Genomic DNA, 19,342 nt, shown 5'->3' with positions numbered 1-19,342 from the left:
GGGCCCGTTGTAAAAATTTATTGAAAATTTTATTTTCAAATTTGCGCTTTTCACAAATAGTTTTCTAATGAAGACTTTCATGGGTATGAAAGCTGAGCTCGAGCCCTTTCTAATGAGCCTAGTCTCTATACCGCACGCGGCTTAGTTTTGGGACAGTGGGCCCGCTGTAAAAAATACTTTTCTAATGAAGACTTTCATGGGTATGAACGCTGAACTTAAGCCCTTTCCAATGAGCCTAGTCTCTATATCGCACGCGGCTTAGTTTTGGCACAGTGGGCCCGTTGTAAAAATTTGTTGAAAATTTAATTTTCAAATTTGCGCTTTTCACAAATACTTTTCTAATTAAGACTTTCGTGGGTATGAAAGCTAAGCTCAAGCCCTTTCCAATGAACCTAGTCTCTATACCGCATGCAGCTTAGTTTTGAATAATAAGCAAAATACTAAAAATCCAAATTCAAATTTGGAAAATATTTTTGGTGGTGGTTTGTGTCTCGGCTAAGTTTTTGCTGCAAATTTCAAATTCAAATTTATCTTCGAAGACATAATTCAAAGATAATTGAAAAATTTATTCGGAAATATTGAATTTCATTGTACTCAAATCTAAAGAATAATGCAACCAATTATCAAGAAAAAACAATTATAAACAAATAATAATATAATAAGTAAGTGTTAACCGCAAATAAAAAATTAATTGAAATCATTTTTTTAATCAAGTAAAATTTTTTATTTCCTATTAATTTTCTTCAATCATTTTCATGATTGAAGAAATTTCAATTTAAAAATTAATAGGATCAAATAAATTTTGTTATTGATTCAGAGAAAATTTTTCTGACCATTTTTCCCCTAATTCAAAATAGCGTTCGTTCATATGGTGTCTAGGATCTAAAACATAATTAGCATACCACATAATGTATGCATATGTTTCCTCTATTTGTATCATTTTTTAAATTTAATTGCTGCAAATGTATACTAATAATAAAGTTTGTCAAATAAATTGTCTTAAATTGATTTATCCAAAAATGAAAAAAAAAAACACCTACGAATTAATTGTGGAATTAAGGTTTAAATAAGCTAATCATTATTGCTGCCTTATATGGTAGTTTGAGTTGTTCACATGCTTCAATTAATTTGTTTAGGAAACAAAAAAACAAAGTCAAATGATTTTTTAATTATTTTTTATTGGGAATTTTTAAATGGATTGTCGGTCAGCAAAGCATATTTGTAACATTTCAATTAACTAAAATTTAAAATGTTATATCAATTGAAAGGTTGTAAATACTAATATGATGATTTCAATTGATGATTTCGAAAAATGTGACAAGATGATACGTGAGTGGAATTGTCAGTGGGGACAATTATGCAAAATTCTATTATGATCACAAATCATAATACACAAAGTAAATATCTACGTTATTTCTTCCATATGTGCTGTTCAATAAAAACAGATTTAATATAGCAGCACTAGCTTTTTACTGATTGGATATTTTTGGCCGAAGTCAAAGAAGAAATTCCTCATAAAAGACAATATTCAGACGAATACGAGACCGAAGCCATTTTTAAAACAAAATTTTCGTTTCTAGAGAAAGTTTTGCCAAAATTTTATTTTCCATAGGAAAATTTTATTTTTCATTATTTCATTTTCATTATTTAGTTTTGACAAAATTTTTTATTTTGAAAATTTTATCAAAATTTTATTTCTATAGAAAATTTTATCAAAATTTTATTTCTATAGAAAATTTTGTCAAAATTTTATTTCAATAGAAAAATTTGCCACAATTTTATTCCTATAGAAAATGTTGCCTACATTTTATTTCTTTAGAAAATATTGGCAACTTTTTTTTTTTCAAAATTTCATTTCTTGAGAAAATTTTGTCAACATTTTATTTCTACAGAAAATTTTGTCAAAATTGTATTTCTATAAAAAATTTTGTCAAAATTTTATTTCTATAGAAAATTTTGTCAAAATTTTATTTCTATAGAAAATTTTGTCAAAATTTTATTTCTATAGAAAATTTTGTCAAATTTTTATTTCTATAGAAAATTTTGTCAAAATTTTATTTCTATAGAAAATTTTGTGAAAATGTTATTTCTATAGAAAATTTTGACAAAATATTATTTCTATAGAAAATTTTGTCAAATTTTTATTTCTATAGCAAATTTTGTCAAAATTTTATTTCTATAGAAAATTTTGTCCAAATTTTATTTCTATAGAAAATTTTGTCAAAATTTTATTTCTATAGAAAATTTTGTCAAAATTTTATTTCTACAGACAATTTTGTCAAAATTTTATTTCTATAGAAAATTTTGTCAAAATTTTATTTCTATAGAAAATTTTGTCAAAATTTTATTTCTATAGAAAATTTTGTAAAAATTTTATTTCTATAGAAAATTTTGTCAAAATTTTATTCCTACAGAAAATTTTGTCAAAATTTTATTTCTATAGAAAATTTTGTCAAAATTCTATTTCTATAGAAAATTTTGTCAAAATTTTATTTCTATAGAAAATTTTGTCAAAATTTTATTTCTATAGAAAATTTTGTCAAAATTTTATTTCTATAGAAAATTTTGTCAAAATTTTATTTCTATAGAAAATTTTGTCAAAATTTTATTCCTACAGAAAATTTTGTCAAAATTTTATTTCTATAGAAAATTTTGTCAAAATTCTATTTCTATAGAAAATTTTGTCAAAATTTTACTTCTATAGAAAATTCTGTGAACATTTTATTTCTATAGAAAATTCTGTAAAAATTTTATTTCTATGGAAAATTTTGACAAAATTTTATTTCTATAGAAAATTTTGTCAAAATTTTATTTCTATCGAAGATTTTTTGTCAAAATTTTATTTCTATAGAAAATTTTGTCAAAATTTTATTTCTATAGAAAATTCTGTGAAAATTTTATTTCTATGGAGAATTCTGTGAAAATTTTATTTTTATAGAAAATTTTGTCAAAATTTTATTTCTATAGAAAATTTTGTCAAAAGTTAATTTCTATAGAAAATTTTGGAACCTACTCCAAGGGATTTCATCTTTGATTTTCCATTCTGAGATCGTACAAAAAAACAAGTAAACTGTTGATTCGTTTTCACCTTGAATATTGTACTAGATTAGATTACATTTAATTACTTTAGGAAAATACTCGTGTATAATTACAATCAGAAATTTCTAGAGACTTAGTCATTTCTGCGACTACTACAAAATATTTGGTTAGAATGGGTAGAAATGTGCGTGCCAATTGTTCACCACTTTAAGGCCCATAACTTAAGTCTAGCTATTTTTGTTCAGTGACAAACATTTTGTTAACGGCTAAGAAGAATACTAGCCAATACTTTATTGCAATGTTCACTAAGTACGTGCGCCCGGATCGCTATCACCAACAACCGGCAATATTCAAATTATCTCTGTTGTTGAAGTGGTATTATGTCGTTAGTGTTGTTGTTATTTTTACGGTCATTGGCGCTTGATACTACGCTACGTCCAAAACAACTACAAAGTAAAGTAGCCGTTGCCTACATGTAGAGGAGGCCGAGTGAAAAAATATAAACAAAATATTGTGAGAAAAACAACGTGTACAAATACACACCATAGTAATTTAAAATCTTATGTAAATTAAAAAAAATATTATTACCCTATAAATATTTCGACAAAAAAAAGTAAGAGGGTCCCTGTTGAAATATGTATGTATATTCACTTTGCCGGAAGGCAAGGTATTCAAAAAAAAAATACAATTAAAACCCAAAGAGACCTAAAAATGTGTTTAGGGCTCGTCTCATTGGTATTTGCAATAAATTTGCAAAAGAAATAGGTACTCGTTCTTTTTATAGTTCCATTAGCCATAAACATAGATTCTGTTATTGAAATATTACCAGACATACATTCAACATCAATTAAGCAAAGTGTTAAAGAGCAAATAAGGAATATTCGCATAAAAATATGCCATCCAGAACAACGACCTCGACAACGACATTTTGTGGATGAGCCATTTTTATCTATAACAAAAATGCATAGAAGAAATTCCATAACATCGGTATTGTTTTCATATTGTGGGTCATCAGTTAACTATTTTGAGGAGCTGGATGATTAAATGTAGATTTGAGTTTTTTAGGTCCCATAAATAAAATGATTCTATATTTAAAAAAAAATCAAAGGATCGGACAGCATAAAAGAAAAGTTCGCTTATTGTAGCATTAATCAAGAAATCTTTTTTTTAATTTAAAACATTAAATTCTTTAAAATGATTTAACATAAATGCTGATTAGAGTCGATTTCGAAATCCGTCAAGAATCTACTAGTCAAATTTAAAACTTACAAAAATTTAAATCATAAACCGAACCCCAGATTTGGCTTGCAGAGACTGTTAGAGAAGCAAATTTGAAATATGGTACGTGGTGTTAATATATGTTCTCGTAACAACCATGCAAAAATTGGTCCATATCGGTCCATAATTATATATAGCCCCATATAAACCGATCCCCAGATTTGACCTACGAAGCATCTTGGAGGAGACAAATTCCCCCGATCCGGTTGAAATTTGGAACGAGGTGTAAGTATATGGTATGTAAAAACCATGCAAAAATTGGTCCATATCGGTCCATAGTTATATATAGCCCCCATATAAACCGATCCCCAGATCTGTCCTCCAGAGCCTCTTGGAGGAGCAAAATGAGCAAATATGGCCGCTAACAACAATGCCAAAATTGGTCCATATCGGTCTATAGTTATATATAGCCGATCCCCAATCACACAAAAATTGGTCCATATCGGTTCATAATCATGGTTGCCACTCGAGCCAATAATAATCTACCAAAATTTTATTTCTATAGAAAATTTTGTCAAAATTTTATTACTATAGAAAATTTTGTCAAAATTTTATTTCTATGAACAATTTTGTCAAAATTTTATTTCTATAGAAAATTTTATCAAAATTCTATTTTTATAGAAAATTTTGTCAAAATTTTATTTTTATAGAAAATTTTGTCAAAATTTTGTTAAAATTTTATTTCTATAAAAAAATTTTCAAAATTTTATTTCTAATTTTGTCAAAATTTTATTTCTATTGAAAATGTTGTTAAAATTTTATTTCTATAGAAAATTTTGTCAAACTGAATTATATACGAACTTAATCGGCCTTTTTTAAGTTTAATATATACCACGTATGGACTAACTTACATTTTAGAAGACGGTGCTAGGAGTTTTTAAGATACGTATCCATAAGTAATTCATGGATATGCTACCGAAAATGCCAACAAGACAGTTTTGTTATAAATGGTGATTCTTTTGAGGTTAGGATTTTCATGCATTAGTATTTGACAGATCACGTGGGATTTCAGACATGGTGTCAAAGAGAAAGATGCTCAGTATGCTTTGACATTTCATCATGAATAGACTTACGATCTGCCACAACGTCGAATTTTCAGTGAATGGGCCCTAGAAAAGTTGGCAGAAAATCCGCTTTTTTATCGACAAATTTTGTTCAGCGATGAGGCTCATTTCTGGTTGAATGGCTACGTAAATAAGCAAAATTGCCGCATTTGGAGTGAAGAGCAACCAGAAGCCGTTCAAGAACTGCCCATGCATCCCGAAAAATGCACTGTTTGGTGTGGTTTGTACGCTGGTGGAATCATTGGACCGTATTTTTTCAAAGATGCTGTTGGACGCAACGTTACGGTGAATGGCGATCGCTATCGTTCGATGCTAACAAACTTTTTGTTGCCAAAAATGGAAGAACTGAACTTGGTTGACATGTGGTTTCAACAAGATGGCGCTACATGCCACACAGCTCGCGATTCTATGGCCATTTTGAGGGAAAACTTCGGAGAACAATTCATCTCAAGAAATGGACCGGTAAGTTGGCCACCAAGATCATGCGATTTGACGCCTTTAGACTATTTTTTGTGGGGCTACGTCAAGTCTAAAGTCTACAGAAATAAGCCAGCAACTATTCCAGCTTTGGAAGACAACATTTCCGAAGAAATTCGGGCTATTCCGGCCGAAATGCTCGAAAAAGTTGCCCAAAATTGGACTTTCCGAATGGACCACCTAAGACGCAGCCGCGGTCAACATTTAAATGAAATTATCTTCAAAAAGTAAATGTCATGGACCAATCTAACGTTTCAAATAAAGAACCGATGAGATTTTGCAAATTTTATGCGTTTTTTTTTTTTAAAAAAAGTTATCAAGCTCTTAACAAATCACCCTTTATGTTTCTTATGAGAAAATATTAAAGCAAGCGATATTATCGTCTTAGCGAAAATTTGTTTAGCATTTCATATGGGAGGCATAACAGGAATTTTCGCAAGAACTACATCGAGCTTAAGAAATGTTAAAACTAATAAAATGTCGGTTATGTGCATCATATCGGGTCCTAATCAAATACTATGTTAAGTTTTCAAGCTGAAAACCTGCTTATTTTCAAGATTACTTTTTTTAATCAATTAATTTAGAAATAGTAAATATATTTTTACAATTTTTAATTCAGAGTTTTGGTGAAACAACCGAACACAGAATTCACCTTCAAACAAAAAAAAAAAAAAATATTTCAGGTCTACAGCACAAATTTAATTTATAATCAAGATTTCTAAAAAAATAAGGAAGTTATGACAAAAATTAAAAAACAAATTATCTAGAAACCAACGTTTCAACATAAATTCTTATAATAGGAACACCTAACAATTTCTTTTCAATGCTTATGTCAAATTCTCAAGTCAGAAATCAATGCTTTTGTCCGACTAGGATGTCGAAAAACGTGAATTTATTAAGAAAAGCTGCATTTGTGGCGTTTAAGTCAAACGAATGTTTCTGAAGTGAGAAATAGGCTTTTAAAATTTTCCTTTAAGCTCTGTATGTATCTCTAGCGAAATTTGTACATTGTATTGGCATTTTTGTTAGAAAAATATTCGATGGAACGATGTTATCGACTGTTTAGTTTAAGAATTACATGGAAAAACTGCTTTATGTGCACGTAGAATGCTTTTCTTAACTGCATAACGGGTTTTATATATAAATGTAAGATTTATTTTTATTTTATTTTTAAAACTGTTATACCATTACATCTAGACCACAATGATTCTAACCAAAATTTCCCTCCTAATGTTTTTTTTTTTAAGATAAGTTCGTGTTTGATAGATGAAGCTCCAAAATTCTCACGGATAAAATTTGTTGTTTCAAAATTTACAGATTGTTTAACAAATTTTCAACAAAAACATATAAATGTTGCAACAAACAAGTATTAAAAATGGGACTCGATAATCCAATAATAAAACTTTTTCGAATACATTTGTTCACACACTCTATTAATAAAATTAGCCACTAAGTTTGCACTACCGCTCCAAAATCGCAATTTTTATAGTTAGGTTCCTTTAATAATTATATAAAAAAATAAACATTTTCAATTTTTGCTTTGGATCATTCCCCGAAATGATCTGATTTTTACCCTAAATTTCTCATTCGTTTTTGTGCTTTTGCAACGGCTTTTTATGTAAAAAAAAAAAAATTCGACCATTTTAAAAATTATAGAAATATCCCAAAATCATGGCAACTCTATCCCATCGTGGAATCAGCTTGCCAAATGTTAAGTACATACGTGCGTATGTTTGCAATAAAGAATAACATAACAGGAATAAGAAGAGGAATAATGAAAGAGGGGACGAAGAAGAAAATGGCCCTATTTGTGTATACAAATCACAAACTTATTGATTTTTTTTTCGTTTTGTATATGTGACCAAAAATTTAGCCAAAATAATTGAGCCGTTTACAGTAAATGCAGTTTTCAAGTTGCCCACACCAAAACTTGGATTAAAAACAATTATTAAAATGCATTATGGAATAAACTATTGACGCTTTATATACAGATACATGGATTTTAAGAAAGAACAATGGAATACCACCTACATAACACAGAGATGCGTTTATGTGAAAAATGGAAAATTGCACACATACCTCGAGTGTGTAGGTCTTAAAACTCCCAACAAAGATGTCGCAGTCTGTTGGAAGCAAAGTTAGTCTTCTTCACTGCTACTGCAACTAGCTGCTGCTTCGAATTCTTATTGTTTATTTTGTAAAACACTTGAGAAAATACACTCTCACTACTTCAACCAGAGTTTGATTAATGATAAACATTCCAATTACCCCACCCTTTCTTTGTGGTGGTAGTCAATTTTAACCATAAAAACTTGTGAATTTTCGTTTTGTCACCCCTGTTCACGGGAACATGATAAAAGATAGAAAATTTATCAATTGAAATTGAGATTATTCACACATTTTTTCTACGAATATTTCATTCTTCACTGATAACACTTCATTGGTTTGTTTTTTATAAGAATTTACTGTTACATTTAAAGAAATATTTTACTGTAAAATTTTCATTTGCCTGCAAAGGACTGTTGTGTATGTATGTATATGGCACTATGTAATTCTAATAAGAAAATATCGAAAAATCGTTTATCGAATCTTCTCTTCCAGCAAGCACTCCCGGAAACACAGAAAAACTTGCGGTACCAAAGTGTTTACTAATCGACATATGACAGAAGACTGACTGGTTGATATAGCACAAAGTTAAATAACCGTGCTGTTTGCACAAAGATGTGAAGCCGGCGGCTAATGTGTCTTGACAATACGTGAAGATTAATAGGCTATGAAATGAAACGCTTACAAAATGGATAATCTGTATATCAAAGAGAACATCGTCACTGAAATCTGAATTAATTTATATATGAATAATAATTGTATATGTACATATTTCTTATAATTAAAATCCATATTACATAGAGACGCCGTTGCATAACTATTTACTCAGCCTGGGAAATGTGTATTAGGAGATGTCGATAACAGAAACCGATTGATAGGGTTGCCAATTTATTCATGGCATGAACTCAGCTGATTTGCTTATGATGCCAGACTCATACAAAACGTTTGTGTCCATTACAATTTCGAACAATTTCCAGGAATCTTAAATTTGAGAAATATTTAAATATACAATATAAAAAAACTTTTGAACTTGTTTTTTTGAACGAGGAAAACGACTCGTTTTAAAATGCTTATAAAGGGAAAACATATCAAACCCCAAAACATGCTACGTGCGAACGACGTATAAAATGATACTGAAATTTTCGTCAATGCAGGAAATAAAATAAAAAGACTATTACGATTTCATGTTGTCGGTTGCGACATATAATGTTTATTCAGTTGAATAAATTGCTTAAGGGCTCTCAAATTGGCTCGCAAGAACCATAATTAGTGCTTTGTATAGGAAAAGAAATAGGAAAAGAAAAGTACTTATTGCAAAACAAGAACCAAATACTTGGTTATTAAAAAATCAAGAAAATAACGGACTAAAATATAAATCACATTTCTTTTGATAACAAAAATTGTTTATTAATGATTTGCATAGAAAATATACGTCCTTGCGCTACATAAACATTTATTTAAATCAGGATCCATAAGCACTTGCTTTGTATAAGCTCAGGTAACACTACATCCTTCATTTTTAAATCCACATGAAATGGCAACACTAACTTTTGTTAACTGCATTTCCTTGTCTGCAATAGTACTCTATCTCTTTCATGCTTGTACAATATGTTCTCCAAAGCTTTCATGAATGCTAGTGAACAGTTTTGGCGCGTTTTTTGTAGGATGCGGATGTAGTTTGTGAAATTGTTAAAGCTGTTATAAAAATTGAGCTTATATATTAGAAAATGTTAATCATATTGGAATGGAATGGCTTCTATCGTTAAAAGAAAATTGTTCTTGTGTTTCGTTTACTCGCAAAAAGTATCGTACAGAGAGACTACTTTTACAAATACAATATGCATTCTGTGGGATGTCTTTTTTCCGCGTAGGTTTCGTTTTCTTTGTACTATATTTATAAACTGTAGCATGTGTGAAATATAATAATGGAATGAAATGTAATGGTAAGTCCGCTTAATTATTGAAATATTTATAAGTAGTATTTTAAGATACCGACTGCTTGAGCTTTATGTGAGAGAATACAATTGAAACATTCGTAAAAGAAAATAAGTGCCCAATGCATTATAAAGTAAAATAGACTCATTTTTAAATTGGACCGCAAATTTGGCCTATAGATGCTCAAGAAGTAAATACATCATGTCAGTCTATATGGAGGCTATATGAAACCTGTAAGGAAAGAGTAAAGTCTTAAACAAGCTACATTTGATGGGAAGTATTAACAGGTAAAAATTATGCTGATTTTGGTCAGGCGGAAGCTCATATACTCTCTCAAGTATGTGAATCTGTAAGCCCTCATCCAAAATCGAATTACTTGGGTTGTGGTAATACTTGCCGATCGCAAGGTATCTTAAAACTTCTTAACATCGTCTTCTAAATTGGTATATATTAGACAAAAAAGGCCCATTAAATTAGTATATAATTCACTTCTTGACCGGTATATATAGGGAAGTCTACAAATAATTACGAACCCATATGAACATTTGCGCGGTAATTAGAGAGCCAGAATTGAAATATATACAATTATGAGCACGGTTGCCACAATTGGTGGAATTCTACCAAAAATGTTACTGTTTGTTATATTGGTAGATTTTGCAAAATATTCCTCTCCAACTAAGAGGTATACCCAAAGAAAAAATACTTTCCTTAGGAACGAAATTTTGGACAAACGAAATTCCCCTTTCTTAAAAACTATTTTCTTTTAGACCAAACAAACCCAAATTTATGATATGCGATTCAACGATTGTCTCCAATTCTTTTTATTTGCTTTAAAGAAAATTATTTAGCGTCAAAAGAAAACTTTGCTTGTCTAAAACTTCGTTCCTCAGAAAAGAAAACTTCTTTCAGTACATATCATACATTTTCTATAGAAATAGAATGTTGATAAAATTTTCTATAGAAATAAAATGTTGACAAAATTTACTATAGAAATAAAATTTTGATAATATTTTCTATAGAAATAAAATGTTGGTAGATAATTTTTGGATCGAGTGGTAACCGTGATTATGAACCGATATGGACCAATTTTTGTGTGATTGGGAATCGTTTTATATGGGGGCTATATATAATTATGTACCGATATGGATTACGATCAATTTTTGCTTGGTTGTTAGAGACCATATACTAACACCACGTACCAAATTTCAACCGGATCGGATGAATTTTTCTTTTCTAAGAGGTTCCGCAAGCTAAATTTGGGGATCGGTTTATATGGGGGCTATATGTAAAAGTGATCCGATATGGCCCATTTGCAATACAATTCGATATACATTAGGTTAGGTTAGGTGGCAGCCCGATGTATCAGGCTCACTTAGACTATTCAGTCCTTTGTGATACCACATTGGTGAACTTCTCTCTTATCACTGAGTGCTCCCCGATTCCATGTTAAGCTCAATGACAAGGGACCTCCTTTTTATAGCCGAGTCCGAACGGCGTTCCACATTGCAGTGAAACCAGTTCGAGAAGCTTTGAAACCGTTAGAAATGTCACCAGCATTACTGAGGTGGGATAATCCACCGCTGAAAAACTTTTTGGTGTTCGGTCGAAGCTGGAATCGAACCCACGACCTTGTGTATGCAAGGCGGGCATGCTAACCATTGCACCACGGTGGCTCCCGTATACATTAATAACAACTACTTGGGCCAAGTTTCAAGTCGATAGCTTATTTCGTTCGGTAGTTAGCTTGATTTCAACAGACGGACGGATCGGATGAAATTTTCTTTTCTAAGAGGTTCCGCAAGCTAATTTGTGGATCGGTTTATATGAGGGCTATATGTAAAAGTGATCCGATATAGCCCATTTGTAATACCATCCGATCTACATCAATAACAACTACTTGTGCCAAGTTTCAAGTCGATAGCTTATTTCATTCGGTAGTTAGCTTGATTTCAACAGACGGACGGATTTCGATGTGTTACAAACGGAATGACTAAGTTAATGTAATATCCTATGGTGGTGGGTATAAAAGAGCGTCAGATTTCAAATTTCAGACATCTCGGGTAAATATTGCTTTCTAAAGCTAGAACAAAACTTGGGGGATCGGTTTATGTAGAAAAAACTCCACCGATAGGAATCATATTTAGCATATCAAATAATGGCTACAAAGCAATAGCTGCTTTCAAAAATATAAGCAATCTTTTATGTTGTGTGATAAATTGAAATACGCTTCCTTTTTTCCCAGTAAAATAGTTCTCTCTAACAACTTTTTTGTGGCCAGTGGGTTCTTTTGTAAGCTTGGAAATAAAATTCAGGAGAATGCAACGAATGGGAAAGCAGTTCGTAGCCCAATTTGGAAGATGCAAGTCGGTTTCCAATTAATGTGAAAAATCAGTGCCCAAAAAATTGCCGCTATTTCCGCATATTCGTTTAAATCTTTCTCCGGGATCCAATAAGCCCTTTTGAATCCCAGAAAGCGGTGACCAGCGCCTTTCTAGCCTTTACTTTCCTCGGAACATTTTCGTTCAGTGACGTCTGCTTTCAATGTTTTTGGTCTCTGCTATGTATCAGTACATGTTTCGCCCACTACCAACACAGAATCGCCTTTTTCGACCTCGTCAAACCTTTTTCTGGAATTGTTTCAATATTGTGTTTGTTGTCCTAGTAAGTAAACGAGTCACCAATCACGCCGACACCTTATTCACGACCAAAATTCCATGCATTATATGTATTTTTAAAAATGTTTAGCGTCTCATCTATATCGGTGGCTATGTATTTTTGACACTTAATACTCTGTGGTAGACTTGGCTTAAAAATCTCAACGTGCGACCATGTCAAAATATTTTAAACAAATTACATTAACGGTAGCTATAGAAGAAGAATAAGAGGCACAGCAACCAAACGCTCTTTGATTTCGATCCGCGATTTACCTTCCAATAATAAGACAAAACTCCATTCATACGAGATAAAAACAAAGGTACGAGTTGAATCTTGCACTATTTTTACATTAGGCTGTGAGGATATGTACTTATCTTATTATATTTCTTATCTGATTGACACTTTATTTTCACAAGCCTATTTTCAGGCAGTTTGTTCTTCGCTCTTGATTAAATTATTTATTTATTTTTTCTTGCCGTAACAAAGCCCCACGTCCATGTTTGGATTTTAGAGGAGTCCAGCTCATTGACCAGCGGCTTAGATGTTGATCTGAAACTCAATGCTTTACAAATATAGTCATTAAATTCGTATATCCCCACACATAAAATAACCATACCCAATATGTACCAACGTGAATGTTAACATTAAAATTCCATGTCCTCCACTAATTCTTTGTAGTCAATTTCTAATTTAAAACTAAATTTTAATTAAATCAATAACTAAGTAAAATTAATACCTGAGACTCATTCGAATGGTACAAACCTAACTTTCCATAATGTTTGCTTTACATGAATTTGGGAGTTATTATTATTTCTATGAGATTTTTAGGCCGGTTTTTGGTTTTGGCATCCCTATCGTCATCGATCAATACAGAGGCCGTAAACAAAAACCTTAATTACTTTCTGTACTCACAATTGCAATCATTCTCCCGGCAGCTCTCATCCGAAAACGATGTTTAGTTCAAAGCGGGTGTTTAGTTTGTGGGATTTCACAACAATTTCTAATATAATAATCTTCTTGACCCTTATCTCGTATGGCTACGGTCAAGCTACGTATCATTATGAAACAAAGGAATTCGATGTGCCACTAGATCATTTCAATTTCATTGTGAATAAAACCTTTAAACTACGATATCTGATAAATGACAGCTATGTGGATAAACAAAGTGAAAGATCTCCACTGTTTTTCTATACCGGCAATGAAGGTGACATTGAAACATTTGCCCAGAACACTGGCTTTATGTGGGAGTTGGCTCAAAAGTACAGGGCATGTGTTGTGTTTGCCGAACATCGTTATTATGGCAAATCATTGCCTTTTGGCAATGACTCCTTTAATATCACTCTGCTGAACTATGGCTATTTGAGTGTGGAACAGGCATTGGAGGATTTTGCTTGGCTTATAACCGATCTGCAAACAAAATATAAATATGGTCCAGTTATTGCTTTTGGTGGTTCTTATGGTGGCATGTTATCGGCCTGGTTCCGCATGAAATATTCTCATTTAGTTTATGGTGCGTTGGCAGCATCGGCCCCAGTGCGTCAATTCGAAGGGCTGACCTCTTGTGATATATTCTCAAAAATCACCACTTCCATATTTGCAACATCATTTAAAAACGGGACATGTAGTGCCAATATTAAAAAATCTTGGGATTTGTTTAAGCAGCTGAGCTCCAGCGAAGAAGGAAAGAAAAAATTAAATGGGGCGTTTATGTTTTGTGATCCCATCAAAACGGAAGATGACCTCAACAAATTTATGGACTATTTAGAAGATGTATATGCAAATTTGGCCATGGCCAATTATCCTTATGCAAATGATTTCTTAAGTCCTTTGCCTCCCTATCCTGTAAGACAATTTTGTTCGTATTTACAAAATCTAGAAACTGGTGACAAATTATTGGATGCAATGCAGCAGGCCATAAATGTGTATTTCAACTTTACCGGGTCCAGCAAATGCTTAGACTACAAATCGGCTTTTGACCCAGCATCAATTGGTGGTGATGCTTGGGAAATACAGACCTGTAACCAAATGGTTATGCCTATGTGCTCTACACCGGATACCATGTTTCGCCCCAAAGAATGGAATTTCAAAGAATATTCGGAAAATTGTATGAAAAAATATCGCTTGATGCCAAAGCTAAATGACATTACTGTACGTTATGGTGGTAAGGATGTACGTGATATATCGAATATTATATTTAGCAATGGTCTTTTGGATCCATGGAGTGGTGGTGGCTTTTTACAAACAGATAATGAAGCAATCCATATAATTATAATTCCCGAAGGTGCCCATCACTTGGATTTAAGGGCTACAAATCCTAAAGATCCTCGTTCAGTTTTAGAAGCCAGAGAAAGGGAGTCCAGTATAATTGCAAAGTGGATTGCCGAATATCATTGGTAGTCACGGAAGAGGTATTGACGATTTATGAGTATCATAAAAAGTGTTGCGTGTTGCAGAAGAGTTATCGTAACCTTAAGCCAACTGAACTATATGTAAATCACTTTGTTTTTAAGTTATTACGAATATAAATTTTAGAAAATAAATTTTCAAATCGAACAAATATTTTTACAGGCATTTTAAATAGGGGGTTACTATGTTTCTTTATGAAATGGGTCAAAGGAGACTGTAATTCACAGCAGAACTTTTTAAAGAGTTTTCGTCTGTTTAGAAAGGGAATGCAGTCATAGTAATTAGGAATAAACGAGTTAAATTTCTGCATTTTGCCCGAAATTGGAAGATTTTTAAAAGACTAGTTTTTATACCCGCACTATGGAACAGGATATTATAAGTTAGTACATATGTTTGCAACACCCAGAAGGAGACGAGATAGACATATGATGTCTTTAGCAATATTACTCAGGGCCGGCCCCTGAGTCGATCTAGCCATGTCCGTCTTTCCGTTCGTCCGTCTGTCTGTGAACACATTTTGTGATCAAAGTCTAGGTCGCAATTTAAGTCCAATGGACTTCAAATTTGGCACAAGTATGTTTTTTTTGGTCAGAATAGAACCCTATTGATTTTGGAAGAAATCGGTTCAGTTTTAGATATAGCTCCCATATATATCTTTCGCCCGATATCTACTAATATGGCCCCAGAAGCCAGAATTTCAGCCTGATTTGTTTTAAATTTCACACAATGGTGCAATTGATAGTGTCGTAAATTATGCCGAATTTCCTTGAAATCGGTTCAGATTTAGATATAGCTCCCATATGGACTTATCCTACAGTAAAGTTTGAAATTGCATTAAAAGTAAATCCATTGCAATAAATGACGATACCTGTACGCAGCGTAGCTACAATTTTTACCGTATAGAATATTTGTTTCATATTGAGACCATAATTATTGTTCTTATTTCGAAATCTTTGTGTGATCTTGCACTAGCCCCGAATATACCGTCACAGAATTATGAATGGACATACATGTCTTTTGAATTTGGCCAAAATTGGTAATTCGACTTTTATAGCGACCAAAATCGACAAATCGAACATTAACGATATAGTCGAAAAGTCTAATATGAAAGGGGAGTATGACGTGACTGTTTTTATACACAGAAAAAATATCGATAAAACTTTTCCAATTAAAATTTTAATTGAATTTTAAAAACTATTCAATTAAAAATTTAATTGATTCAACAATTTTTTAATTGAAACAAAAATCAATCACAAAAATTAGTTAAATAAATTAATTTTTTTAATTGATGCAATTTTTTAATTAATACTATCTTTTCTGTGATTGAAGACACTTCAATTTAAAAATTGGATCAATTAATTCCGCGATTTAATCATGTGCGGCATTCGATATCGAATTCATTCATTAATTCAAACAAAAATCATTCATAATAAATAATAGTATCAACTAATTTTTTTAATTGACTTTGGTGATTGATACTTTCATTTCTGCCATTGAAGACATTTCAATTAAAAATTAATTGTGTGTACTTTGATAACGCAAATTCAACTGTTGATATTTGCCAAGATAAGAGCAAATGTCGGTTTTTCTAATATTGGATGGGGTTGTATCACAATCGACTGAATAGTCACAATACCTAACCTAATATTGGATGGATATCGACTAGATAATTCCTACTATCTGGCAAGGGGTTATCAAATGATATTGGCCTTTGGGGATGCTTGGATTCACTGTTCTCCATTGCCCCTTGTAATTACAAATAACAAATTACGAACGATACGAGAAACTGTCTCTCTACGGAAGTTTCGAAAAACTCGAAAATTCAAATTTGACAAGTCTACAACATCAATCTTTGATCGAATTTATGCTCAAATAATATTTTCTATGTTTTTGTTGTCCCGTTAACCCTTTCACTACCGAAATAAACCTAATGATAAAAACATTTATTTTTCTTCTTTTTTTACTTGTACTAACAGCATGTAGAACAAAAATTGTAATTTTGAAAACCTACCTCAATTACTTCAAAAGCTATATGAGCTTGTTCTGAAAACTTGATTTTAGAATTTTGACCAAATGTCCTTGCGAAAATAAGCGCTGTTTGGCTTATAATATCTCTCAAAGTGTGAGAAAAAATAAACAAAAGAACCCGTAAAAATATCAGCTACAGGTTTTGTATAAATGTCCTTTTACTAGAAACATACAGTACAAAAATTGTCTCAAATTTTCGTATTTTTCGTTTATTGTTAAAGAAGTTTATAAAAATGTATTTTAGACCTCACCAATATGGACAATATATATAGCTTATTTAGATGAAAGCCTCTACTTTAAAATAACATCGAGAAATAAATCGAAACTAAGTGGGAAAATAGAATGTCCTTCTAAGTGGACATCAGTAGTGAAAGGGTTAATTCTGTAGTTCAATTTATGATCAAACAAATAAGTTTCCACAAAAAAAAATACAAATAATATTATTTTTCTAAATTGAAATAACTTTTATTTTTCTACTATTTCTTTTTATCCTTAATAGTATATTTATCATAGGATTTTGTGGGATCATATGGCTCCCAGCGACTGGCAGGGAATATATGTTTATTTCTCTCATACCATTGCCGCAATAGTACTTTACCTGCATGCGACTCTTCCTTTTCCACAGAGGCATCACTTATCAATCGAACATCGTCGTGTACATCAAATTGAAATAGAGGACCAGATTTACCTCTGGCCTTGGTGACAATGAAATCATAGAATGTGTAATGATGGGGTAATATCAAATCTTCTTTAACATACATCAATTGATCGGCCATAACAGTTTTAAGTTCATTGAATTCTTTGCGTAAAACTTCCAAACATTTTTGTAAAAATTGATAGATAGAATTACCCTTCTTCATGACAACGCTACGACGATGGCCTGAACCATCCCAGTAACTGAAAGTAATTGGAATTTCTTGATCTTTTAGGGTGGCCTGTTGCATGACCCATTCTTGGCGTAATTGTTCACGCAAGCGATTTTCTTCTTCCTCTCTGTCACGGTCAGGCAAGAAGCTGGTATCAACGTCAGGATTCTTACAAATCCTTTTTTTAGGTACTGCTTTTAAATCTTCCGGTTTCAAGTCTGTCCATTTCTTTTTTTCCACTTTTGTGGACTTCTCTGGTTTGATTTCCAGTTTTTCATCTTCTTCAGCATCGTTATCGCCATCGCCGTCCTCGTCTTCTTCATCATCGTTAAAACTAAATGACAATGTTTTAATTTGTTTTTTCTGTTTGTTCTTTTCGGCTTGGATTGCTTCCAGAGCCCTTTGTTTCTCTCGCTCTTTTTCGTCAATTTTCTGTGCCAATTTTTTCTCTCGTTCCCTTACAATGTCTTCCTGTTTGGCTTTCATCTCATCCAAAGTGACCAAACCAATGGTCGAGGTTTTAAGTTGCTGTTCCACGGCATCATAGTGGGTTGCGAATTTGTTTTCTATCTTGTCTAGCTTCAATTCCTCCTCGATTTTCTTTTTGCGAAATTCTATTTCTTGCTGTTGTATTTCACGTTTCTTCATAAGTTGGGCGGCTCGGCCAGCTTCACTGGCTGCTCCTTTATAGTGAGCCATGGCAGATGTTTGGAAATTGGGGTACCGTTGTAGACTATAGAAAAATCTAGTAAAATGGGAATTTGCTTGGTTTACAAAATTGTTTACTTTGCTTCAAATAATTCACAATAGCTGAGACATGTTTAGTACAGCTGGTTAAATAAAGAGTTGCCATGACAAGTATTTAATGTAGGAATACCTCAATCACAATAGCAATGAAATGAATGTTTTTAATGTTTAAACACAGCCATGTCGAATAACGATGGGCGAAACATATATCCTTGACATGAGTATTCAAAAAAACAACAAAAACAAAAAAAGGTAAATAAAAATGTAAAAAAATGTAAATAGGGAGGTTGATACATCAGCATCACTAGAAAAACGAAAATATCTGTTTTGGATTATGTAGCGATAGCGATATTATAATAGCTCTATGGCATATGCATTTTTTTAGAATTTATAAATGTACAAAAAAATATATTTATACATTTGAAGGCCCATAATGGGTTACGTTAATCGATTTTCAGATGTGATTTAGATATCGCATACGACTTTTTTCGAATTGGTGGGAATTGGTAGGAAGACCACCAATTAAAATAAGATTTTTGGTCTTCGACCGAAAGCTGGAATACAAGGCGGATATACTAACCATTGCACTACGTGGTTATTTACATGATTCACGCTTAATTGTTACAAAGAGCATTCAGTGAATTACACTCGGCCTTGGTCTCTAAAAAAGCCTCTGAAAAAGAAGAAATTGTTTTTCCTGTCAATTTTTTTCCAAATAAGCCGGCCTTGCTCAAGAAGCAC

The 19,342-nt window shown here is 32.0% G+C and overlaps 3 protein-coding genes across 4 annotated transcripts in view; 1 reads left to right on the top strand and 2 right to left on the bottom strand.

Annotated features, from left to right (window-relative positions):
• The window catches only part of Apc (APC-like), a 52,007-nt gene extending 43,931 nt beyond the window's left edge, over positions 1-8,076 (bottom strand). For both annotated transcript variants that reach the window (XM_075291970.1, XM_075291971.1), the window contains exon 1: positions 7,938-8,076. The gene's annotated coding sequence lies outside the window, so the exon portion shown is untranslated. The remainder of the gene's footprint in view (positions 1-7,937) is intronic.
• Positions 8,077-13,444: 5,368 nt separating this feature from the next.
• LOC142222040 (lysosomal Pro-X carboxypeptidase) lies at positions 13,445-15,113 on the top strand. Its single transcript, XM_075291969.1, has one exon. It carries the CDS (start codon positions 13,506-13,508, stop codon positions 14,949-14,951), a length of 1,446 nt encoding a protein of 481 aa, XP_075148084.1. The 5' UTR covers positions 13,445-13,505; the 3' UTR covers positions 14,952-15,113.
• Positions 15,114-17,428: 2,315 nt separating this feature from the next.
• On the bottom strand, positions 17,429-18,674 carry LOC142222039 (protein FAM50 homolog). Its single transcript, XM_075291968.1, has one exon. The coding sequence runs from the start codon at positions 18,551-18,553 to the stop codon at positions 17,465-17,467; it is 1,089 nt and encodes a 362-aa protein (XP_075148083.1). The 5' UTR covers positions 18,554-18,674; the 3' UTR covers positions 17,429-17,464.
• Between the last annotated feature and the right edge of the window lie 668 nt (positions 18,675-19,342).

This window comes from Haematobia irritans, chromosome 1 (assembly GCF_050003625.1).
Source record: "Haematobia irritans isolate KBUSLIRL chromosome 1, ASM5000362v1, whole genome shotgun sequence".
NCBI classification, from domain to species: Eukaryota; Metazoa; Arthropoda; class Insecta; order Diptera; family Muscidae; genus Haematobia; species Haematobia irritans.
This window is presented reverse-complemented; position numbering and strand designations above follow the sequence as displayed.

Coding starts and splice junctions, on each gene's coding strand:
- LOC142222040 (XM_075291969.1), top strand. CDS start 13,506: ATGTTTAGTTCAAAGCGGGTGTTTAGTTTGTGGGATTTCACAACAATT.
- LOC142222039 (XM_075291968.1), bottom strand. CDS start 18,553: ATGGCTCACTATAAAGGAGCAGCCAGTGAAGCTGGCCGAGCCGCCCAA.